General features: G+C 40.9%; 2 protein-coding genes across 7 annotated transcripts in view; both read left to right on the top strand.

Moving 5' to 3' along the window:
* The window catches only part of ppfibp1b (PPFIA binding protein 1b), a 37857-nt gene extending 33784 nt beyond the window's left edge, over positions 1–4073 (top strand). For all 6 annotated transcript variants that reach the window (XM_044036771.1, XM_044036766.1, XM_044036768.1 and 3 more), the window contains 8 exons: positions 52–163; positions 902–990; positions 1244–1366; positions 1476–1601; positions 1686–1874; positions 2246–2410; positions 2810–2875; positions 2961–4073. In XM_044036771.1, the coding sequence (XP_043892706.1) occupies positions 52–163; positions 902–990; positions 1244–1366; positions 1476–1601; positions 1686–1874; positions 2246–2410; positions 2810–2875; positions 2961–3044 (954 nt within the window). In that variant the 3' untranslated portion in view covers positions 3045–4073. The remainder of the gene's footprint in view (positions 1–51; positions 164–901; positions 991–1243; positions 1367–1475; positions 1602–1685; positions 1875–2245; positions 2411–2809; positions 2876–2960) is intronic.
* Positions 4074–4980: 907 nt separating this feature from the next.
* Positions 4981–8203, top strand: endouc (endonuclease, polyU-specific C). The gene is made up of 8 exons (XM_044036775.1): positions 4981–5057; positions 5160–5231; positions 5319–5418; positions 5517–5628; positions 5715–5836; positions 7206–7318; positions 7445–7595; positions 7784–8203. The coding sequence occupies exons 1-8, from the start codon at positions 5047–5049 to the stop codon at positions 8057–8059; spliced, it is 957 nt and encodes a 318-aa protein (XP_043892710.1). The 5' UTR covers positions 4981–5046; the 3' UTR covers positions 8060–8203.
* Positions 8204–26708: the final 18505 nt, after the last annotated feature.

The following is a 26708-nucleotide window of genomic DNA, read 5'->3' on the forward strand; positions in this document are numbered from 1 at the left end:
GCAAAATGTTCAACAAGTAGTCCTTACTTGTTGTCTGTGTGGGTGATTTAGGAGCTTGGCATCAAACACCCACTGCACAGGAAGAAGCTGCAGCTGGCTCTCCAGGCCCTCGGCTCAGAGGAGGAGGAGAATAAGGGAAAGCTGGACTACAACTGGGTGACAAGTGAGTACTCCGTCAGTTGATAATGAAGTGATAGATTAAAAGATAATGCAGATTTTTTAAAGTATGGTTATATGAAATATTTATATATTATTTGCCCTTATCACACCATAGTGTCCGTGAACCACCTGAGATCCTAACACAGTCTCACTGATATCATGGCTGCATGGTGGGAAAGAAGGAAAATTAGATTTCAGCCACCTTACAAAAGGCTCACCTAATAAAACTTAAATTTCAACATTAAGAATATGTTTGCCGCTTTTTATTTTGGCTTTTCTGACCTGAAACTGAAACTTCTGAAACTCTCCTTACCAACGTCCATTGATAAAATCAGCAATTTTAATGTCCCTGCATACAGGAGTTGCAAATCTGCTGCTACCTCCATCACTTAGTTCAAATTTGTCGTCTTGTGACTTTGAGGTTTTAAATCCTCTTCCTCTTTACTGGTGACACAAACTGCCCAAGTAGGCAGCAGAACACTAGCATCTTTTGTGTTCTTGTGTGTTTGAAAGGCTGATTTTCTCAATGGACTTTGGTATGGGAGATGAACCGGGTTTTAAACTAAGCTCCAAAAGAAGCAGCAAACACATGTATTGTAGATGTGGGCGGGTGTACATTTTATCAGTTTATCATGTTACCAGTGGTATTAGATGTCATTCTCCCAGACGGATCTATGGAAGACTTTTTTATTGTTTTAATCAGTTTGTCCTAAAATTGTCAACTCCCTTCTCTTCCTCCCAGGGTGGCTTGATGACATCGGTCTTCCTCAGTATAAGACCCAGTTTGATGAGGGCAGGGTGGATGGCCGCATGCTGCATTACATGACAGTGGTGAGTGTTGATAAGATGCTGTGGGTGCGACAACTCTAGTGCCATCTCACATTAGGATTATTACAGAGCTGTAGCTCCAGTGGAGACAGTCTGTGATATTTCTGACAAAGATGAAGCCTCTGGCTCTTTGTCTCTGTGCCGCAGAAAGAATGTGACATTTATGTTAATGTTATGTAATGATATACTGAGACACAATTTGATCCTTGCTTGTATTGTTAAGATTTTTACAATGATGCCTTCCTTTGTCCATTAGGATGACCTGCTTTCTCTGAAGGTGGGAAGTGTCCTGCATCACCTCAGTATCAAGAGAGCAATACAAGTGCTTCGACTCAACAACTACGAGCCCAACTGCTTACGTCGTAGGCCATCAGACGAGGTTTTGTAGCACTATATTCTCCTGATATTGCTTGTGATATTCATGATACATGAAGATGTATGCAAGCATACTCTTACGTATTTCCTTTTTCTGTGCTCTCTGTCTGTAGAACAACATTTCTCCAGCAGAAATCTCCCAGTGGACCAACCACAGGGTGATGGAGTGGCTGCGATCGGTGGACCTTGCTGAATATGCCCCCAACCTGAGAGGCAGTGGTGTGCATGGAGGCCTGATGGTGAGGAAGCCTTGTGTTTTTGTCTTTTTTGGAAAATACTGTCTCTCCCAAATGCATCCACTCATAAATCACCCCACACCTCAGGTTCTGGAGCCACGGTTCAACGTGGAGACCATGGCGTTGCTGCTGAACATCCCCCCAAACAAGACTCTGTTGCGTCGCCACCTCGCTACACATTTTAACCTGCTCATCGGCTCAGAGGCTCAGCATCTTAAACAGGAGTGTCTTGAAAACCCAGACTACACACTGCTCACTGCCACCACCAAAGTCAAGGTAACACAAGAGGCCTGAGAGAAGGTGTTATTTTTCTAAATCAGGTGAAATTCTATAAAATGTAACTGGAAATGATAAAAACTAAAGTCATGTTTCCACTGAGTGGAACGGTTCGGTACAATATGGGGCTTTTTTGCGTTTCCATTAGGAAACGTACCAAAATAACCAGCCCCTACTGTTCCATTCTTAGGAACTCTTTTCCCAACTCCACCCATGACAGGGAGTTAATTTGGCAACAAAAAAAAAAATATTACTCCTTTGTGATCAGTGTAAATATCTCATGGAAGTGGAGACAATTCAACACCCAGTCTATTCTCATACAAAGCTTGACGTCTTGTTGGGTCTCTGTGTTCTCTCCATGTTCACACCAGCCAAAGAAACTGCCGTTTGGCAGCTTCGGCAGTCTGAGGAAGAAGAGGCAAGACGAGAATGAGGAGTATGTGTGTCCAATGGATGTGGAGATGCCAAAGGGCAGAAGCTTCCAGAAAGGCTTTGAGCTCCAAATCTACGAGGACGAACTTGACAGACTCCAGCAGGTGAGTGAAAAATAAGTTTGGCCTTTCTGACTTTGAGCCGCATAATTCAAATCGTTAAGAATGGATTTTGATTTAATTTTCTGGGAATATAGGTTATGAGTTAAGAAATTATTGGATGTTTGTACTTATATGGATACAGGGTTCGAGTTACAAAAACAAAACTAAATTATATACACACACACCGACAGTATGTTACTGTGTAGTTTGGTCCTATGTTTGGGAATGGTTCAGGGTGTATTGACACTTTGGGAAACTGTATCCTTGGTGGAGAATTGTGTGTGAATCGGTGTGTGCTCCCTGTAGGTTTTTATTACACACCGTTTGCTTTTTCACATTCAGAAAAAGTATATATATCGTTTCCGTTATCAACTGTGTGATAAGACGCTTCTCTTCTCACAGATGGAGGACTCTGAGGGAACTGTGAGACAGATTGGAGCTTTCTCTGAGGGCATTCAAAACCTGACGGTGAGAATCTTCTCACTCGTTGATATCACATAATATAATTTGGATGTGAAGCTCATGTCTCTCTTTTTTCCCCCCCGTTTACCAGAGCATGCTGAAAGATGACGAGTTCTTCAAAGAGATTTCAAATTCACCCAACCCCAGTGTAACAGATGAGGACTCCAACGCATGAGACTATCGGGCACCTCGAGACCTGGTCCTGCTGTGAATGAAACTCTGTGCCAACCCTGACCACCAGACACGTTTCAACTCCACCCCCCGAGAACACTCCCACATTTCTTTTTAGTGTTACATTCAAAGATATGAGCCAAAAGTATTAGTGTCTTTCTAGTTTCTGTTTTGAACGATGGTGTCGTGACAGCCTACAGTCCAGTAGCCACTATTCCTCCTGAACTTTGTCTCATTACCGTCGTCGGATGACAGAGGGAACACTTGGGGCAACACCACTGTTTGCCTGCCAGCTGGTTTCTGGAGATCATTTTATACTGGGTTATGAACTGGCATCTTTTTTATGACAGAACTGAAGTGTCAGCCAGCAGAAAGATGACATCTAGAATATGCCGACATAGATTTAATATATATATATATATATCTTCGAAATTGATTTCTGACTGAAGAAATATTGGGAAAATGAGATGAACTTGATAGAAAGAAATATGCTGAGCGGACGTCCCTGTTTTTAGTGTAAAGTAAAAAGTGAGACAGCTGCTATGTTTTCTACAAAACTAAAGCCTGCTAATTCATTGATGTGTCTTATATCGTATCCTATTCTGGAGACTTACCAGGTTTTCACTACTCATCAGTAATACTCTGCATGCATTTGCACCAATACATATCATACAGTACAAGACTAAAGAATATCATTGCATGGTATTGAAATTTAACACAATTATACAGTATGAGTGTCTTATTTTTTTAGAACCATGGATTGATTTTAATGGAAACCTAATAACATGCTGGTATTTTTGGAAATAGATTTGTTGCATTTTCACATTTGTGATTCAAGATAATGATGTAATGATCTCACCATACCTAAGATGATAAAGTGTGTTCTCCTCTTTTTTTAATTTTGTATGTTTAGGACCAATAAAGTAATTTAAATCACTTGGGCTTGTTTCTATGGAAAAGTTGCTAAATTCTCCTCAATTCTGAATGAAAGAGCAAACATTTGTCATTAAAAACATGGCCATTAAAGCAACATGTCTGTGAAGTGTGAATTCTTTGCTATACACAGGAATAAAACCAATTAATGACAGTGTTGATATCATAGCTGAACATAACAAACAACCGTTTATGTTTGAAAGGGTTATGGATGATGTAAGTAATATTTGAGTCTAAAAAAACGCATCAAAGCCAAAGAGGAACATTTAAAGTACCACACGAGAATAATGTTCTTCCTTGTGATGTGTGTAAATGTCTATAATCCATCTGTGTTTTCAGGTCTTCAGTGTAGGTGTTTCACAGATTAAATTAAAGCTCCAGAGTTAAACATCTGTTGTCAAAACACTGCTCAGGACAAGCTCCACGCCTTTTCTGAACGGACGACTGTAGCGCCATATTCCAACGCTCATCTTTCTGTATGTCACTACATGACTCATGTTTCAGAGCGCCATGGTTAATTCCTTAACCTTAAGTTCCCTCCGTCACTTGTGACATACAATGCAACAGTTTGTGTCACCACAGACATGAAAACAAACCACCACTGTATTGACAAATGGAGTCCATGATGGTTTGACATTTTTAATTATTGAAATGTTACACACTTTAATAATGAACAGAATGGTCAGTGTATAAAACGTTGTTTTTGGCTTTTTTACTAAGAAAAATACGAACATCCAATATTTTCTTCTTTTTCCAGTATTAGGACGCAGTTGCAATCTCATATCTTCTACTGAAGATGCACATTCAATACAATTAAAGTTTAAAATCAAACAGTATTGTGTGATACTACAGTCTGTGATGCTACTGTCAAAGCAACCGTCAAAGCAGTGACCACTCTGTCTGCAGAAATGCATCGAATCAAGTGGATACAAAGCGCCCCCTGGTGGCTTTACAACTGAAATGAAAGCTTTGGCCCATGCGCAGTTAAGGGTCATTGTCCAAGAGTCTGGTGGAGACAAACACCCACAGTTCTGTGCTGGAGTCTGAGGGAGTGGGAGCTCACAACTACTATCATGGCTGTGATGTATGTATTTCAATTTTTGACTCTTAACATTAGTCTGAAATGTAAATTAAGTCCCTGAGAAAGTTGAGTTTAACTAATATACTGTTTGTAAAACTGAAAAAGAAAGCAATTAAACAGGTTTTGTGGAGTCCTTGTTCTTCTTGCAGTGTCTCTCTGTGGACTGAATGCATCAAGGTAATGAAGCCTTTAAAAGATGAACTAACGTCTATATAAGTGGCTGACAATTACTGAGATGACTTTGTTTATTTGACTCTATAACAGACCAGCTGTAAATCAGGAACTCTCCACTCTTTTCAATGAGCTGTGGCAGTTGGATGAGAACCGGATGAGACCTGGCATCGATTACAACATATCTGTGCAGGTACAGGGGAGCAGGAGTCCACTCTTATTCACACAAACGCGTGACGTCTGTTTGTTTATTGTTGTTACACAGATGTGTTTCTGTGTTTGAACATACAGGGCAGAGCCAGCTTTGTCAGCCCGGGCAACCATGTTGTCCAGGATCACGCCTCGCTGCCTCTGTTCTCCAGCGTCGATGAGAACAAATTAAAGAACTTGACCACCGCCACCTGTAAGTGTCTCACACTCACTGAGCGTTTCATGAAGCAGGTCCCGTGTCTCGGCTCCACTGCAGTAAATGTCATGTTGTGTCTGCAGCTTTCATGAAACTCCTGGACAACTATGAGTTCTCCACAGGCGTGGCAGAGCGAGTCACAGCAGAGGAGCAGACTGAGACTAATCTCTTCCTGGACGCCGTCTTACAGACAGAGGTCATGAAGGTGAATACTGACATGTTACAACTTGTTGCATCCAACAAGCCACATTTGATTCTAAGGTTGTTTTGTTCACCACTAGCTGTTGCCGCTTGTCATTTTCCTCCATTTTGAGGCTACGACTGATCTACAGTGGGGGAGTTTTGTATGAATGCACGTAAAAGGAGTGAGAGAAACATCTGTCTGCAGCTGTGGAATGTTGTGTTGGCCTCTGCAGTCTCCCTATGGAGGATCCCTGGAAAAATGTGAACATGCAGTTCATGTCCTTGTAAGATTTAGAAGCGTTGGATTAGCCGACAGTTGGACACTCAAGCAAGAGCCTTATTGTGAGCCAACTATCCCACTAATAATTCACCTAAACATGCTGATATTTAGTACAATAGAATACAAAGTGGATATTTGCCACCAAGTATCGAGAGGTTGTTTTAAAATGACCTCTCTAGGTGTCTCTGCAGCAGACCACCTGCTCAGTGATCCACACATTTCATATGGTAGAGCTTTTTTTTAACATGGCAAGCCCTTTCTGACACAACCCTCCCATTTATCCAGGCTTGGGACTGGCACTTGAAATACACGGAACGTGTTCCTCCTGTAGCTGGGCTCAATTTAGAGTGTCCAATTAACCAAAACAATGGGGGAGGAATTGGAATTGAGTACCTTGCTCAGAGGTTCCCCAGCCCTTGACCTTTAGGAATCCATCAAGTTTCCAGTTACTAGACCATGTCGCCCATTTGAAAACCAAACATATGATCATTGTCTGCAAGTCCAAGGAAGTCAAACTGTGCAAAAATGTAAGAAATTAAAAATTCAGTACACTGAACAGGCAAAAAAAAAAACTGTACTTTTTTCCTACTTGTAATAAACTATTTAAATCCCAGACATTTTGAATTTAAAAGCTAGAGATTCATTTATCCAAATATCAGTCACTTCCTCAAGTTATCTTAGTATTAGTTTTCACATTTTAATATGTTGCTCCATCTGTTAGTAAACCTTATTACAATGCATGGAGGCATCTCATAATATAATACACATTATATGAAGGAAAGTATATTTTATTATGGATTTTTTTGACAGACAATCTCGGGCTGGACATCTTGACAATCAATTTGATTACAATTATGTTGACGACTTGATTTGATGCAATTTTCTAATGCACACGCCTACTTAATCAGTCAATAAGCAGTCAGACATTTTCTTCACAAATTAAGTTTAAATGTTCCATCCACAAAAACTCAACACAATCACTAGAAAATGTTGACTAAAATCTCTTCGTAAAAAAATGAAGAAATAGTAAAGATGAACAGTGAAGATGTCTGACTGTTGTGAGACTGTCCTGCACCACTGCTCAGTTGCTGTGAATGTGATTTGTCTCCAGCGCACTCACAGGTACCTGGTGAGCAAAGGCAAGTCCAGCTCAAACTTGAGGCTGTTTAAGAATCAACTCCACTTGATCTGGTTCCACCTCTACCACCGACAGAGGAACACAAGGTGAGATACTGAAACAGCCGTCGTAATGCCTTTTTTAAACAGTTTCTGGCATTTTATGGCCCAAACAGATTTTTATGAAATCACTCGTTAGTTGCAAACCTAATATGCATGTGTTTCAAACACCAGCCCAGACTCCTGTGGATTTGAGCATGTCTTTGTTGGAGAAACAAAATCTGGGACAGAAATCATCGGTTTTCACAACTGGATCCAGTTCTACCTGCAAGAAAAGAACAGCCACTTGGACTACAAGGGATTCAAAGCCAGGATGAATGACTTGGTAAGTGTTGAAATTCATTATAATTATCTCATGTACCAGTTACCCTGAAATTAAAAAATGTTTATGTTGGTGAGCTTAAGGCAAATTTCCACCTTGGTGGGCAATACATTTCTGTTGTGTTCTGTTATAAGGAAGAAAATGTCTTAAACTCAATCTGTTGGTTTTAAAATCCCCTTGTTTGTCTACAGCCGGATCAGGACGACCATGTTCTGAGCCTCCAGTTCAGCTGGCACGGTTTGGTGAAGCCTGTTGGAAGCGCCTTCATCGGGACAAGCCCCGAGTTTGAGATGGCGCTCTTCACCGTCATCTTCCTCATGAACACAGAGAGGAGCACCACAGTGCTGGTCAACATTGACCAGTGTCAGATGGAGCTGGTGGTCATCAGACACGGCCGTGCCCTAGGCACAGCGTATCCCAAACTGCTCAGCAGCAACAGCAGACATGTTAGACAGCACTCACACTGAAGTGACACTTGTTTCCTGTTTGACTGGTTTGGTTAATCCAGTGTTAACCAAACCAGTGTTAACCAAACCAGTGTTGACCAATGTGTTTCTGCTCGTACATTTACTGCCATAAAGTGAAAATATCAATAAAATGACAAATGATAACATTTTGTCTTTACTATCGTCAGCAAATAAAATATCTTAGGCTTCTGGTAATGTTCATGAAAGTGATTCTCAACTGCTGTTTGATTTGTCCCTTCAAGGCTACCTTCAACTCAGCCCAACTGATGAATCAGAAATAAGCACATGTGATGAGGAATCTGAGTATGATGATCAACCAGAATCAATCTCTTTAATGTCTAGTGAAGAGTGGAGGAGAAGTGCCAAAAGCTGTGAAAGCCCTTTAGGACACAGAGAGAACGTCGGACTTGACATTTTCTCATCAGGGGATGATGAGCCGCCATCATATCAAGAGGTTGGATTTCATATCCATGAATAGAGAAATTGCACATAAGGGTTTGCACACAACTTTTTTGAGGATGTTCGTGAAACGCAAGTGAAGAACATGCCAGCAACGGTAATAAAAGCACAGAATCCTGCCACCTAACCATGTTCCAAAAAATACAAATCAAAACAGAAACATAGCAGTTAGACTTGACACAAACCATTTCAAATGAATAACTTAGTCTTTCATTTTGCCTTTGTTGAAATGCTAGTTGCATTCTCATCTGCTCAAATTGTTCAGCTTCATTTTGAGATGTTTTAACCCTGCTTCAGCAGCAGAACCAGAGAACCCTGTTCACACACACTTTCTGATTTAGCCTCATATTTATCCCGAAGAACCTACATGCTTCATACAATCCAGTAACCACAGTTTGTATGATAGCATATTTTTGTTTCCTGTTGTTACTATTCCACCAAACTGACAAGCAATTGGCTCTAAATCTGCTTTGCCTTAAAGGAGTTGATTCCCCTGTTGCACCCATCCAACACATGAGATAAATTTGATGGTCAACGTATCAAATGCTGTAGTTATAGCTAAAAGTACCAGGACAGCAGAGTCTCCAGAGTCAGAAAAAGCACTGATCTTTTAACCGTGCTATGACAACATTAAAAAAACAGACTGACCAGACTTTAATTACTAAAGAGTCATTAAATTCCAAGTAGGATTGTAGTTGCCCATATACAATTTTCTCTAAAACTTTGTACACAAAGGAAGCTTAGAAACCAAGCCAAGTTAAACAGTGGACATTGTTTCGACAGGTAAAAAAGGCTGAGAGAGCTTTAATGTTTTAAGTATGTCAAATCTCAATGAAAACACCCCAATGTTTTGGTTTTTTTTTTAAACAGTGGCAGGGGATTATTGTATTGTCACCCAATAAATCTACTAAGAGTAGACAAACGACAAATAAAACAAAAATTGAGCGTCACAAAAAAGTGTGGCCGACAACAAAAAATTTTTTTCAAGACATCAAAAAAACATTTCTTGTTCCCTTTTCCCACATACATGAGAAGGACAACTGATGGTGTTGACCCTCCTGTTGCACCCACCTAACTGAGCTCACACCACAAACCTCCTCCCTATATAGCAGCTGATTATCATCAGCTCACAGCTGAGAGAACACCTCACAGCTGCCTCCAATGACTCCTGATGAGCAGGGTGAATGGTGGCCGAGTTTTAGTCTCTGTAACAGTGAGGCGCAGCTTTTAAAAATCATTTTGCTAACTAAAATGTTTCACAACTTCATGAACCAGCTAAAGCTATCACTGTATTTTAGTGACGAACAGTATCATCCTCTGTTTTTCATTTTTTTTCCCACACAACAGTATCTAGCTGTTGTACTAAAATATTGAATTCTTATAGACAAGCTTCATTTTGCAAAGGGAAAGAAAGATACAGAAACAAATATTTGACAATCCTTTACTTCAGTCAAGAATATTGCTGGACTCAATGTGCAATTGATGTTGATGAACATTATATGGTTTTGGATTTGATGTCTTTTAAGGAAAAAGGTGTAACGGATAGACTAAAACTAGGCCACAGTTCACCCTGTTCATCAGGAGCCATTGGAGACACCTGTGAGGTGTTTGCTCAGCTGTAAGATGATGATAATCAGCTGGGTTATATACGGAGGATGTTTGTGTTGGTGAGCTCAGTGGGTTGGTTGCAACAGGAGGGTCAACACCATCAGTTAGTGATGCTCAAATGAAGCAATAAAGCAGTATTGAACCACTTTGCCAATTGTATTGAACATGGGTTCATTCATTCAAAGGTTCATTTCAGTGACATCTAGTGGTGAAATATTAGACAACATGCCAGTGATTGCCATTGTGACAGACAGTGTTGGTTGTTTACTGCTGAACATATTATATTCAGCTTATTCAGTAGACAAGGTTAACTAGTATCTGGGATTGAGAGAGGGTGTGGTCGAGGAAACAAAGTAGGTGCAGGGAAGGTGGGCTGTGCTTGTGTAACTTGGGGATGAATTCAGAGGTTTTTATTGAGGAATAGCAGTTTTTCCACTGTTTTTGGACTCAATCGATTTCTTTTTTTGCTGACAACTTCTCCAGCTTTTGAAAAAACACGTTCACAAGGAACAGATGACGCTGTAATGCACAAATATTGTTTAGCTAACGTGAACAAATGTGGATACACATGTTTGTGCTCATTCCAGTATGTGAGAGGATCCTCCGATCTATGCACTGGAGGATCAGTCATATATCGCTGCACTTCAATTGTAGCATCCGATGTATGACTCCTGTGAGCTCTTGCCAATGTCGCATCTTCATCCAAACGTGTCCAGAGGTTGAAAGCTGAAACAAAAATTAAGATTTGACAGTCATGAACACAGACAAGTGACTAAGGGTCCATACTGGGTATGAAAAGTATTATAAGTATAAAAGTACCATCTGGGATTTGAACCCCAGTCCTCAAGACGAAGGCCCTGGGACTATGCCACTGAGCTATACAACATACTGTACTTTGAATCAGATACTCACCTTATTAGGACTGATCAGCTCAAAGTGTTCCCACATTTGAGAACGGCTTCTCTTCCTATTTGGCTCCATGACGATCAACCAACAGCAGGGATGATAACAGCAACAACAGCAATAACGCACACAACAACTTTGGCAAGGCCACATGTTGTGGAGTGTGTCGGGTGCCTTTAGGTGTGTTTTGGCGCGCACAAGCCTCCCGAAGCAAGTCTCACGCCAACAACTAATCTCGCGATAGCTCGTGAAGCTCATTCGGGGACCGAAGCAGTCGCTGCTTCATACGTCATCGATTACGTCACTTGCTCTGCCCCAAAGCAAGCTTCGAATCAGCGGTTCAAGGAGAGCACAGCTTCGAGTTTGAAGCAAGGATCGGAGCTCCGGTGTCAGACTCGCATCACTACCATCAGTTGCCCTTCCAATTTATGTGGGGATAAGGAACAAAAGTGTTTTTCTGTCTTTCCAGACCATGATTCTTCTTTGTATTTCAAGTTTTACTTTTCATTTTTTTGGAAGACAGTAATGATGAGTAATCCATGGCACCCTTTAGACCTTTTTGTTTTATTTTCATTGGGGGTTGACATATTGTACATTATACCCTTCCCAGCCCTCTTTACCTTTGAAATGCTTGTAAAGGGCCAATGCAAACCCTAACATGCAGCCAAAAGGTGATTTAGGCTTCCACCTCTCCATCACAATTGGCTCTCTTTACGTTAGGCCTGTTTCTAGGCTTTGTATGTATAAAGTTATAGAGAAAATTGAGTATGGCCAACTTCAATTGTACTTGAATTTAAATGACTAGTGGTGGGCAAGTGAAGCCTTATGAAGCACTGAGGCTTTCCTAACAATTGTGTCAAAAGATTCAAAGCTTCAGCGCTTCAGTGATGGTGACATCTGGTGGACAACTGAAGCCATAATAACCTCCCAAGAGCCTGACTTATTCACAGATGTAGATGGGTTATTTGTATTCATGGGTTTTTAATTATTTAGAAGTATAGTATTTTTTTCCACTTTGGCAGGCTACAAATAATTGTACATTTGAGACCCATTTAGAATGAAAAATCTAATTCACTAATGGAAACAGAATGTAGGCCATAAACTGCATTATATCTTATTTGGTTGGATAAGCTCAAAATAATCCCAAACTTTTGAATGCTGCTTATTGCTTGTACTCACCATAACAATCACTCTCTAAAGCTCTTCTCACTCTTCCCAAATCTCCTCACAACCTCATTTTGAGGAGTAATGTTACATGTTTATAGCTTGTAAAGCACCAAACCACTCAAGCTGTCATTGGCTCACAGTGCATTGAAACACTATGAACCAATGAAACGCTTCGAATCATTTTGAAGCACTTCGGTCACGTGACGCTGATGTTTTGATACAAGCTCCGACACAGCGTTTCAAACCACTCTGCTTCAGGAAGAGCGACACCAGCTCCAAAACCTCAGTATCATTTAACCATCACTAAATGACAGTTTAGAAAAGTTTGTTTGATTTTAAATTGCATCATGACACAGAAAAAGCATTTTAAGAGATTTAAAGCCCACATAGACCGGAAGCTCCAATTAACGCTGCGTTTGTGTGTGTATCTGCGTCATTACCGCGTTTTATGAAACCCTAAAGTTTCAGAACAACAGTTCAGCCACTGCTGAGAAAATAGTGTTGTATTGTTTTCCTGGGCTCTGCGAAGCGGATCGGCACTTCCTTAATTTGATGTCGTCATCAAAAATCCTCACCACTCCTCTCACCACAGTAGCGCCTCCTGGTGCGGGCACTAGTCCGGGCACATCCGGTTGCGTACATTCAACCGCAGAAGAAGAAGAACTACTCTCGTTGTAGCTGCTGAGATGCAGAGCATCCACCGTGCCAGAAGGGGGAGCTGTGTATCTGAGAGCTGGCGTATCTATTACGTCACTTCCAGGTACCTGGCCAATCACAGGACAGTGGGAAAGCTCTCGTTGGCTGGCCAATCACAACACAGTCCACATTCTAGGGGTGTGGTTTTGGTCTGAAACAGCGCGGCTGACGAGAGCGGCAGTGAGGAGATATTTTGATCGGCTCGTTTGCAGCGATTAGGAGGTTTTTAATCATGAAAACAAGTTAATATATGTAAGTAGACCTCCATAACTAACATATATGTGTGATACAAGCATTCTATGTCACCTTTAAGTTAACTTAACTGACTCTGGAAACTCTGCTGTCCTGGTACTTTTGCCTTTAACTGCAGCATTTAGCTCTTTGGGTTTGAAAGCACTGAAATTTAATTATACTTGGGACATTTTCTGTCCATCTTGTCCAGTACTTTTCAGCACAAGACTCTGTTTTAGGCTTCTCTTTTCCCCTTTACATGCTGCCTTTGGGATCAATCTCTAAATGTTTTGCTGATTCAGATCCACATTCTCCTAACTAGCAATGACTCAATTAAATCCTCAAAGAATTGTCACCAAGATATTTAATAATGATGCACCATATTCTGATTGCTGTCTCTAATATGAATTTCACCAGCAGAGGAAGATTGTGATTCATTATCACTTGCCGATAGGCCGGCACCATATTCTGATTGCTGTCTATGGGTGTGATACAAGCAACAGCAGATTCAACACTAGAGGGTACAGCAGTGCCATTATCGTTATCAAAACCCCTATGGATCTGTATGAGGATGTTCCACATGCACAACATTATTAGATCCATTATCAGCACTAAGATCAGCATGTCGATGGCTATGTCCATGTTATGCTGCTGCAGGGGAGAGATATCAATGCTTACATTGTGGCCGTAAAAAGGCATCCATGATTTCTGAGTAACACTCGGACTCAAGGTAATGAAGGACTAGGTCATCAATCTGCATGGTGGCCACTGTCTGTTTCAGCAGTTTTACCTTAATGGTTGTGTTATGGCAACACAACCATTAATGAGGGCTTCAGCAGCTGGTGTGCTTACCAACCACCGGTCCCCCGCTCGCCCTTCCTGTGTCCTTAATGGACATGGTACCCTGGCAGGTTTGTTCAGGTACCAAGGCCCAAAGCCTGCACATAATTAGTAACATCCCTCAAAGGGGTTGCTGGGGCACACCCAGTGAATGTCTTTGGTTTAAGCACATGTTTAGGTTCGGAATCAGGTACAGCAAGGGGACTTCGTCATGGAAGGCAAGGACTGCTGGTGTCTCTAGTGGAAGACGTGTGGTCAAAATATGACGTCGAGAACAGATTTCAAGCGGTACACGTTCCCACTGTTCAATAATTGGGAGGTTGAGGAGAAGGCCAATTTCTAAGTCTGTGGATATCACATAGATGGGAATTGCACTGCCAATGTTACACGTCAAAATGTACCTGGGAGGGCTGCACGACTGACATAGTAGCAGAGGCCAGGATGCGGTCAACCACTGTCTTTGCATCATCCAGTGAGTGACAAAGCTTTGCCACTTCCTGCACAAGATTATTAACAAGTTTAATTTCTCAAGATCTTAGCCATTTCCACTTCCCCTACCTTCTTTTTTAATTCCCATGACGGCAAGTTGGTCCCAAACTGATATGCTCATCTTCCTTTGAAATTTAATTATTAGTTTGAATTCCTCCCTCACAACATTTTTAAGGTTACATCTTCTCTCCTCATCAACTGTCCTCTCCACCATCTTTTATTGCCTTGATTTACTTCCTCCCATTTGTTTTGCCCCTGTCCCGTTCTCTCCTACTAGCAACTGGAGTCCAGCCACTACACTCCATATCATCATACTCATCTTCATCCCCCTGGCTTGCCATCTCAATCCTGACCAGAAACATGGTCAGATGTGCGGTCATCTGCTTCGACCGATTGGGATGAAAGGAAAATGGGGGACAGGAGAGGTGGGGTACAGAAAGGACAAGAGGGAGATGAGGTAGAGACCAGGAGCAGATACACAACTGTATCAAGTTACAAGTTTATACAGTCAATGATATCGACTTTAATTATAGCACAATGGTGATATGGGTAGCCTCAAACTGGATCTTGATCCTGCAACCTGCAAGATGAGAATACAGAGAGGGAAGGAAAGATGCAAACTAGGGAGAGAAAGAGACAAGGTTAATGACATATAAAAAGTCATATTCATACCCTGAGTGTGAGAGTGAATGTGCGTGCAGCCTAGGTCTATAGTGGCATAACAAAGAGATGGTCCAGGTTTCCCTGAACCAGCTTTAACTATAAGCTTGATCAAATAGGAAAGTTTTAAGTCTAACTTTAAATACAGAGAGGCCCCGCCTCCCGAACTGTCATTGGAAGCTGGTAACTGAAGGCTCTGCCTCCCATTCTGCTCTTACAGACTCTGGGAACCACAAGTAAACTTGTATATTGTGACCTAAGTGGTCTGTTAGGGTGATAAGGTAAGACTAGGTCTTTCAGGTATGAAGGGGCCTGACTGTTAAGTGCTTTGTACGTGAGGAGGAGGATTTTAAATTTCATTCTAGAATGTACGGGGAGCCAGTGTAGAGAAGCTAACACTTTTTCTAGTTCCTGTCAGAACTCGTGCTGCAGCATTTTGAATTAACTGAAGGGTTCTAACAGACTTGTTGGAACATCCTGATAATAAGGAGTTACAGTGATCTAATCTAGATGTAACAAAAGCATGAACTAGTTTTTTTTCAGCGTCCTGTAAGGACAGAATGTTTCAAATTTTCATAATGTTCCGCAGGTGGAAGAAGGCTGTTCTGAAAATTAGTTTTATGTGTGAATCAAATTACATTTCCTGGTCAAAAGTAACTCCAAGATTCCTCACAGTGGAACTGGAAGCCATGGTGATGTCATCTAAAGTGACAATGTGATCAGAAAGTTTTTCTCTGATGTGTTTAGGGCCGAGTATAATGACCTCAGTTTTTTCTGAGTTTAAAATTAGAAAGTTACAGGTCATCCAGGACTTAATGTCTCTGAGACATTCCTGGAGTTGAACAACCTGATTTTTTTTCATCCGGCCTCATTGATAAATATAGCTGTGTGTCATCTGCATAACAATGAAAGTGTATGTTGTGCTTTCTAATCTTCCCTAGAGGAAGCATATATAAGGTAAGTGAGTAGTGAGGCTTTATCATTAACATGAACAAACTGGAATCCATCAGATAAGTATGATTTTAAACCAGCAGAGGGCAGCACCTATGATACCAAGAGTCTGCTCCAATCTCTGCAGTAGAATATTATGATCAATGGTGTCAAATGCAGCACTAAGATCTAACGGGACAAGTAAAGAAACTAGACCATTATCTGAAGCCAAAAGAAGAGCATTACTAACTTGGTTGGTATGGTTTAATCTACAACCTGACTGAAAATCTTCAAACAGGCCATCAGTGTGCAAATATTCACATAATTGATTAGCAACTGCCTTTTCTAAGGTTTTAGAAACAAAGGGAAGATTAGATATAGGTCGGTAATTGGCTAAAATATCTGGGTCAACGGTCGCTTTATTGAGAAGGGGTTTAATATCTGCTATTTTAAACGTATGGGCACATATCCAGTTAATAAAGATAGATTAATTTGAGTCAATAGAGCTGTTAAAGGAAACGTATCTTTAAACAGTTTGGTGGGGATAGGATCTAACTGACAGGTTGATGGTTTGGATGATGAAACTAATGTTAACTCAGGGAGATGTATAGGGGAGAAACTGTCTGACTGTGCACCTGGTGCTTCTAAAGCTCTTGTGCTAAAAGATGAGTCAGTCCCAATATGAGGAGATGATCAATTTTTTTTCTCTAATTGATATTTTATTCACAAAAGTTAATAAAGTGGAGCTGTGGCTCTGTGTCAGCCTGGCTAGAGTGCTGAAAAGAATAGATTCTTTATTTTCTTCAATTAAAGAATAATAATAGGCAGCTCTAGCTTTGTAAGTGTGGTGTCACGAGGTATGGGGAGGTGCCTTTTTAAGGCAGCCTCGATCAATTTAAATTGTTGCCAGACAACACCACCCTGGGAATTTCACCCAGGGATTTCTTATAAGTCGACAAACCCAAATAAAGCAAGGCACTGAGGTTCGTTATGCAACGAGACAGAGACGGCAGTTCAATAATAGAAAATACTTTTATTTATACAAATTTCTGTTTTAAAAATACTATAGCATCCCGCAGCCAGCAACACCCAAGTGGACCTTTATAAAACAATCACATTAGTACTGGATGGGCAACATACGCGAGAAATGCAGCCGGCAGCCCACCTGTACCCACACGGATGCGGAAATGGAGGAAGCACAGGAGTGACGCGACCCAGCCTCCAGCAAGCAAAGGGCTGACAGGTGCTTTACGCCCGCCTTTATGTGGCAGTCTCCCACTGTGATTGGGTGGAACTGCAGCCCATCTGATTGTTACTGAACTATATATTGCCACATAAGCTATATAAAATTCCTCTATGTTACTGGAACACCATTTTCTTTCTAATCTACGTAACGCCTGTTTAAGAGCACGAGTATTGGAGTTAAACCATGGTGCTCGTCTCATCTGATTCACCACTTTGAAGGGCACGCTAATGTAGTACACAGTGAGGCCGCTGTACTATCAACAAGGTTATCTATGAGGGCGGGAGTAAAATCACAAAAGGTACCTTCAGATGTACTGACATATGGCACCGAGTTAAAGGTTGCACTGTCTCTTTGAATGTATTATTATATCAGACTCGCTGTAGCTGTATTTCTTTTCTGTATTTCTAGTTCATTATTGTACAATTAAATGTGAATAAATAATGATCAGTAAGGAGAGGGTTTTTAGGAACTATGTTTAAGATATCAATACTTTAAGTTAAAACAAGATCGACTAAGGCAATGAGTTGGTTTATTAACACATTGAATAAAACCAATTGATTCCAACAGCGAGTTAAATGCGCAGCTAAGACTATCGCGGTCAACATCTACATGGATGTGGAAATCCCCTACAATTATGATTTTATCTGTCTTAAGAACTAACTCTGACAGGAACTCTGAATAAGGTGCAGGTGGACGATAAACTGTGATTATCATAATTGGTTTCTGTAATTTCCAACTAGGATGAGATAGATTAAGAATAAGGCTTTCAAACGACTGGGATTGGTTAATAATCTTCATGTAACCAAGTTTCAGTTGCACAGAATAAATCAATACAATTGTCAGAAATTAGATCATTTATTAAAACAGATTTTGAGGAGAGTGATTTAATAGTCCACATTTAAAAGTGGTCTTATTTGACTCTATTTTATTGTTGGTATTAATCTTTATTAAGTTGGAATGTCTAACACCTCTTCTGTTATTGATTTATTTACTTTTGTTTTTACTTTATGTCGAGGGATAGATACAGTCTCTATGGGGTTTTTAATTGGTGACTGCTCGAAAAGAAGCACAGAAGCATGAAAGACTGCAGCTCTGTGTCCTGGTCTCAGCTCTGGATTGTCATGGGTTTCTAATAAAATGTCCTGAGCTGCTCCATCCAAAGAGGGATGGACGCTGTCTCATCAGGTTTGCCAGTTATCTAAAAACCCAATTTTATTTTCTGGACACCACCTCGACAGCGATTGAATGACGACATGGCTATACATGTCGTCACTGGTTACATTGGGCAAAGGACCAGAGAAAATTACGTTGTCCGACATAGATTGTGCGTACCTACACACAGACTCAACATTAACTTTTGTGACCTCCGATTGGTGTAATCGGGTGTCATTACTGCCGACGTGAATAATAAATTTACTGAATTTACGATTATCTGTAGCCAGCAGTTTCAGATAAGACTCTGTCGCCCACTCTGGTGTCGCTATTTTCACGTTCCTCAGGATGGAGTCACCAATTACCAGAGTTGGTTACTCAGTCTGTGTGGTGCTGAGAGGGGAAGACTTGTTGGTGGTGGACAGGACTCTTAGGCTTAACACTACGCCTCTTATTGCGGACAGTCACCCAGCTGCCCTGTTTGTCTCCCGGCTGCACGGGCGCTGCTGAGGGAGCTAATGCTATGTGGTCCGCACCGACTACAGGGGACTGGTTAACTGATTTACCTTTTATGGTGCGGAGCCGAGTTTCTACCTCACTAAGCCTCGCCTCCACCCTAGCCAGTAAGCTACACTTTTTACAAGTACTTTTATCACTAAAGGAGACAGGAGTAGCTAAACATGTGGTACACAACACAGGAGAGAGCAGGAGAAGACATCACTGCTAAGCTAACTTTACACTAGCAAAGAAAGAAATGCCATACGTGATCTACGTAAACGATAGAGTTTAACCAAAAGTAGTGGGTGAAAGTACTAGTCTTAGTACTAGTAATAAAATGAGTGTTCAGTTAATCGATCGTTCCAGTAGATAGAAAACTGCAGGAGACGCAGGAAGTGACACAATACGCCCCCGTCAGTCCACCCATTTAGCAGACGCTTTTATCCAAAGCAATTTAAAAAAGGGCTTGAACATTTGTGTACAAAGAAGCTCGAAGTAAGTGCTTCAAATATGCTAAACTAAAGTACTACTCAAGTGTGATGTACTCCTATTAACCATTTCTCACCCAAACTATGAAATTCTGCCAAACTTCTTTTTCTCCTACCAGGATTGGTGTTAGGTTGAATCTCATCAGGCGCTTGTCTTTTCTGTATAGCAAAAACCATATGAGAGTTTCAGTGTTGCCATATAACAGCAGCCTGTCCACCCATGCAGCAAGAATATATGTCTTATCTGCACAAATCCACCAAATATACCTTGAAATTACCGATTGTTACATTTCCAGGCAGAGTCTGACTTCTTACAATCAGAGTTCTACGCTGTTTTATGATTTGAAGCTTGAAAAGACGCTGTATACGTGTCCTAAACAGTTCTGTAATTGCGTTTACCAAAATACATCAGTCCCTGTAAGTATTATTTGAACAAAAACAAGTGTGGGCTCTAACAGGTTTCACCCCTGTTATGTCTTCCCATTGATCACATAAATGTATATGGTAAATCCTTCAACCAGGAACACTCATATCTAGGCTTGAACATATTTATTGATAAAGTCATGTTATCCATTACTGATTGCTGCTGGTACAACAGCCATGATAATGCGTAAGATTGGCATTTAGGAGACAATGGCTCCGGGACTGCCTCTAAAATTGAAGGCCATGTGGCAAACTTTTCCAACACATGGATCTTTGATTTTCTTAATTGATCTTACAGAATGGGTCAACTGCTGGAACCATAAATTCCCACTTGCCCATTAGTCTTGGATTTGTAATACCAAAGAGTCAAATCCAAATGTCAATCAGTCTTGTCATTCCAATGTCCAAGGGGTTATCCTTGGACATTGACTGCAGCCTGTCCACCCATGTGAAACTCTGTGCTTTTAACCTTTTATACTAGTCTGAGTGGTAACTGATGAATCTGTAGTAAACTCTTCAACATTAGGTGTTTTAACAAATGGGACCAAGGTATCCAATTTCTTAGTCATTTAAATCAGTCCCCACCTTTGATGGGTGTCTGGATCATATTTATAATCTCTGTAAGCTTCAGAGTACTGTTAATTTGGTTACTAAAGTTGTAACCAAAGTAGTAACCCGAGTTGCCGTTCTAGAACTGTTAATCCGAAGTGGTGCACTTGTACTCTCTGTAACTCTGGACCTGAAGAGGTGGGTTCTAGTTTTGCCTGTCCAGTTTTAAACTGAGGAGTTGATGTCAGGATTGTCACTTGCCCTGTTCAAGGATCTTTGGCTTTACAATAATGCGTTCATTTAGTTCCGTAGAGTGACTCCACCCGCATGAGCTGACCATGAGGGTCGTCCCACAAGGTGTCCCCAGCTGACATTCCACACTGACATGGAAGCTGAACTGGTTTACCCACTGTCACTTCAACTCTAGTCTTCATAATGCTTTGGTCAAACTGGTCTTGGGCTCCTTGATCTCTGTTCAGGTCTGGTCGTCACTGTCACCCTCAGGAGCATGCACACAATCATCATGATTGTCCATGCCATGGTCAGCCTCTCCATCCTGTTTGTGACGCCAAATTGTCGTTTGTCAGGTTTCCTTCTTAAGAACGATAGCCGATGAGTTGATGGTGTAGAAAGAAACTGACACAAGACTCCCAAACAAAGGGATTTTATTTGGTTACAAGTCAGGCATCAGACCAAGCTCTGCAGCAGCTCGGGAGTATGTGTTCCTGCCGAATCTCCAAAAAATTCTGCCCCAGAAGAGCAAAACTAACCCTATATAGATTATCTAGCATAATCATTATAGGCATCACATGTTCCGTGTGAAAGAAATTCTAGAGCCATCAGTGTTGAGTAAATCATGTCTTTACTGCATGCATGAAGGAGAGACCCTGTCACCAAGATGGTCTAAAATGTTCTCTGCCTTTCCTCCAGAAAGCGTCACCATTTATACAGTAACATCAAAGTACCTTACAAACACAATACCCAGTGTTTATGACCAACAGATGTCACTGTTAAAATAATTTAGATCTGGAAGGAGATCGGAGTTATCTCAAAATCCAAAGAAGGGTTTAATCTTGTACAAGAGGAGCATTCACAAAGCAACTCACAGGCCTGTTACAAAGTGAAGACTCACTATCTTGGAGGAAACACATGGTATTTATCTGTCTCTGTAGGTATGTTATCACCCTGCCATAAGGTGAAGTCTCACCTTTTGTAGGAAGTGATAACATTGCCTAAAAGTTCAAAGGGTCTCTGTTCACAAATCACATCAAACAGTTACATTGAATATTTCTCTTCACGTAGTACATAAGGTACATAATTTCTATCACATATCCCTCCTGTTTATGCTGATTTCAGCATAATTATAACAAATGTTGTGGAGTGTGAGCGAAAACCGGGCAGTTCAAAACATTCTAATTATCCCTTTTCCTTCTAGATAGGGAAACTCTCGCGGTCCCGCTGCTCCAGCAACCACACGCAGGTACTCCATTTGACAAGGCACAAAAGCATAAATTCAAAAGCATTTTGATTATATTGTTACCCCAAAACAAATTCAGAACACTACAACTTCAGCTAGATTTTTCTGTAGTATAATTATAAAAAGCAATTATCCCTTAAGCCATGGTGTCCTTATCTTCATCACACAGGTTACCATATAGATCATCTATCAAATGTAACATTATCTGGTGCTGCCAATGAGTCTCTGTTACAGTCCTCTTAAACAGGAAATACAACAACATCCACAAGTGATTAGAATATCAATCATCACAGCTACAGATAACATAGTTTTTGTAGAACCTGCCCATTTTCCGTAAGTGTCCTGAAGCCAGCCAATCAGAGGATCATTGAAACCAGAATTTTCAACTACCTCTACAAATAGGGTGGTTAATCCATCCAATGCCTTAGTGATGCTGCCATCATGTGCCGTATTAGGAATAAATGTAAAACACATCTCCAAACATTCTACAGTACTCCTCCTTTTTCAGCCAACATCATGTCTAAAGCCATCCTATTCTGCCTTGCCATTAAACTAGTCTCATCTAACTCTTGATGTATGCCTCCAATTGCTTCCTTAGTGAAATTCAAAAATCTCTGTTGATTTATAATCCACATTTTTATTAACAGTTACCCACCAAGCCAGGAGTTATTCAAACCCTGTAAGAATCTCATAAGGAGATAATCCAGTTTTATGTGAGTGGTAGAATCTCAACCCATGGCAACTTTGTTTCAGCCATTAATTTTGTCTTCAGGGTCTGATGAGCAGTGTTTAAGTTTATCTAAAGGCTTTCTGATAGACTGGAAGAGTGTACCCTTTTTTCTTCCAGAATGCTTTCAGCATCAGCTCTTGTTTGGAGCAAAGAGACATTGAGGAGGCAGGACAAAGGGCAGCTCTTTTAGTAGCTGCATCAGCTGTTGGACACTGGGTTGTTGGAACCAGTGTGGGCTCTGCATACTGCTACAGAGACGGGCAGGAGTAATGCAGACAAAAGGTTGAGGATTAGTGGTCTGTTAGCAATAGGTTTTCCTGTTGAAGTAAAGAAACCACATTTTTTTCACGAAGTGTGAAAGTTAATGCATACATTGAAAGCATATTGTGAATCCGTGTATACTGTAATTTGTCCTGCTCCTAGAATGAAAGCACGGGTTAATGCAAACAACTCTGCTGCCTGAGCAGACAGGTTATTATGCAGTCTGGCACTTTCAACTATAACTTGTTCAGTACATACACAAGAGGAACCATCAGCTGGATTCCTCATGGCACAGCCATCTACAAAGAAAACAGAATCAGTGTTAGACAGCGGTGTATCAAACAGTGCATCCTGTGATTTTGATGCAATGTTAACCACTTGCAAACAAAAATGTGGTTCTCTGTTAAGCTGTAGGAAGCAGAGTTGCAGGGTTAAGAACAGTACATCGTTTCATAGTAACATAGTTAGTAAGACATTTTGCCAATGCAGTAGTCGTCCTGGTCGTCAAAGAGCTGATTTAACCTGTAGAATTAGAGAATGAACAATCAAGGGACACGTAGCCGCTGTGGCTAAAAATGCTTCTGTAGCGGCCGCTACAGCCCTTAAATATGTATAAAATAAAAACATTTGGAAATGATTTCTCTCAAACTATGGCTGGCCAACATCAAAAAAGTAATCAAAACTAAATGAATCATAGTCTCTTGTTTGGTAGCTACTCAAGAACACAAGTTTGGCCAAAGTCTGAGGCTTCAGACTCATGCGGTGGTTTTTGGATAGCAAGCCCACAGTGGAGAATACCATTTCAGTGCTTGCAGAGCCGCTTGGGATGCTGAACACTGTGCAAGCTACTTTAGCCAGGCGCGGAAAGGACCTGGAGTTTTCTTTCCAAAAGCCAAGAACAGGGAGTTGAGGTACTTTTCAACATCACTTTGTGGGTGAACACAAGGAGGTCGTCAACATACTGTACAAGTGTACTACCACATGGTGGTTGCCAATGTGACAGGTTTTCTGCTACAGTCATTGCAAACAAAGTGGGACTGGAGGGAAAACCCTGTGGTATCTGTGTCCATGTATACCGTTTACCATTAAAAGCAAACCAGAACTGAACAGGGATACTGAAGTATGCATTTGCTAAGTCTATTGCAGAAAACCAACAAGAAACTGATGGAACCTGTGACATTAGACCATTAGGTTTTTTGACGGACAGAATGGGGGAGTTGCATGGTGAATGAGGACATTCCACAATGGCACCTTGTTTTATGAGAGACTGAATGACAGGATATCACCATTTAGTCAAACAAGAGACAGCTATACTTAACACACCATATCCAGGACGCATATTGTAAAGCGTATGGTCCGACTCGTGTCCAGAATACCTCTTATCTCATGTTTACTTATTAATACATTTAAGGATTAAACATTAGCTGAAGATGTGGGAGCTAGGACAGCAAACAGTCTTGAGTTCGGTGAATGCCTCTGCGATACACTCAGTGCGGGGGCAGCAAGCCGGTTTGCCGATGCAGAGTGGGCGGGCTGGGGTGTAGGTTTTGATCATGTCCTGGATGTAGGCTGTACCGGATCCGTTTGTAGCATGGAATGCAAGCACTAGAGTCTTGATGCGAGCAGCTACAGGAAGCCAGTGAAGGAGTGGTTCAGCATAATTAGCCATGCCTAAGAAAGACATTGTTTCTATGCTTGTAAAATAGATGTTTTCTTGACTGAGATATGCTAGTGAGGAGAGAACATGGGCATATGTTCTGTTGGTAATGTAGATGTGAATCAACAATATACATTAAAAGACATTTTCGGTCCATCTTGTTCCGTACTCATCAGCTACAGCACCTGACAACATTTCAGAACAGTGTCTATCAAGCCCTCAACAGTATCAAATGCTGCAGTTAAAGCTAAAAGTACCAGGCCAGAAAACACTTATCTTTTAACTATGCTATGACAAAATTAAAAACCAGACTTTTCGAAAGAGTCTTTAAAATCAAGGTAAGATTGTAGTTGCCCATAAACAATTTTCTCTAAAAGTTTGTACCGTAAGATAGTCAGATCACACCCTGGAAACAATAGGTTTTCCCCAGACAAAACATCGCTCTTTGATTATCTGTAAATGAATTAATCAGTTGGGGACAGTCCCACCACTCTTAAGGTCTCAGTGCAGGATGTAGACAAGTCAAGGTGGCTGAATTGTCATGTGGAAAAGACCCCATGGTGATTTAAAAAGTCCTCAGACAGAATAGCATTCCTGAGTAAATTTAATATCTAATATTACCTTGTTGAGACTTGTTCTAAATAGTTAAGAATCTGTTATTGAATATTTATTTAGTCTAGTTATGATGAGATTTAACATTCATACCCTCCACCTGAGTTGAATAGAAAAGATTTAGTATCATGTCCCGTAAACTCTTGAGTTACATTTCTGACCTAAATACTTCAACCCAGGCATTAGGGCTAATCTTCCATGTGGTTTTTAGAATATAAACCATCCCTGAACTAGACCGCTGTCAGATTTCTTTAATTCTTAAATGGTTAACATTCTCACTGATATAAGTAAAGTTATTTGATTTAATAAATATTTACTTTACAAAGAGGCGAGAAGTCAATTCTGGCAGATCAAACAATGAGGTGTAAATTCCTGTGTCTACCTACAGCTTCTGTGGTGAGTACAGATTAGGGAAAGCTTAAATTCACATTACATATAGACACATAATATAGAACGGATCAACATATCTGCTGATGAAATTCCTCACGGGTATTCCACAAAAGGTGTTGCACTAAAATCTAAAAAATTTCACAATCTCTCTGTAGCAATGATTTAAAATCCATTGCTGAGAGAGAACGTACTTTGGAGAATATCCAAAGACTTCGGTCAGAAGAGATCAAAAACATTAGAGAACAAATTGATGCATCCCATTATGAAAAAGTAAATTGGGAAAGAAAGCAATGGATGCAGAAATTAAGCAGCAACAAACTAAATTTAGAAAAGCTACACTTGCCAACTGGAAGATTACTACGGCGAGGCTAGCTTTCCAGTAGCAGCTGCCATTAGCTTTAAAAGCCTAGAGAACCACAATCAGGAGGACAGTGAAGATGAGGACATTACTCTCATTTCTAGGTGCCCTGTAACTCAGGATGTCACAGACAATGAGATAGGACCTGCAGCTCTCACACTCAGTTAGGGCGATTATTGCCCCCAGCGTGCCTCTCAATTTAAACACTGTAACCAAAACCGGCACAATTATCAGAAAATCTGTTAAAAACAGTAAGAGCTGCAAATAATGATGTCACTACCATTATGTGATGAAAGTTCAAAACACCAAGTAATCGGCCTCACGGCAGCCCGTTTCAAGGTTATTTGGACAAACTAAAGCTCCTGGAGCCTGGAGATGTGTGGCAAATAGTCTTGCTTACTATTCCAGAAGAGCTACACTCTAAAATCCCCCCAGAACTCCGATCTGGAGCAATTCTTGAGAGACAGCTCGGAGAAACCAATGACGATATTTACAGTCATATAAGAGGTTTTAATTCAGATGAGGGGACCACAGAATCCTCGAAATTAAACAATCAAATACAGAAACCACTGAGGCATTTGCAGAGTGTATGTGGGTAGCTTTCAGCGAATACAATGCGGTAGATGATTGCAACCATAACCATGAAATCCTCTTACAAATGCTCCACAATAATGCGTTAGCTATAAGTGGAGACCCACCTCACAACACATTCATTGAATGGGCCCAGCTGGGCACAGCCTGGCAAAGTCACATGGCCTCTTCGTCATCCTCCTGTGGACCCTAAACCTGCAGGGAGACCGACTGGGGTTGGGTACGCTGCCATAT

Source organism: Solea senegalensis, linkage group LG10, assembly GCF_019176455.1.
Source record: "Solea senegalensis isolate Sse05_10M linkage group LG10, IFAPA_SoseM_1, whole genome shotgun sequence".
NCBI classification, from domain to species: Eukaryota; Metazoa; Chordata; class Actinopteri; order Pleuronectiformes; family Soleidae; genus Solea; species Solea senegalensis.

What these genes read in the sequence shown, in the direction of transcription:
- endouc (XM_044036775.1), top strand. An exon ending in ATTACAACATATCTGTGCAG is followed by an intron (nt 5,419 to 5,516) that starts GTACAGGGGAGC and finishes TTGAACATACAG; the next exon opens with GGCAGAGCCAGCTTTGTCAG. An exon ending in CACCGACAGAGGAACACAAG is followed by an intron (nt 7,319 to 7,444) that starts GTGAGATACTGA and finishes TTCAAACACCAG; the next exon opens with CCCAGACTCCTGTGGATTTG.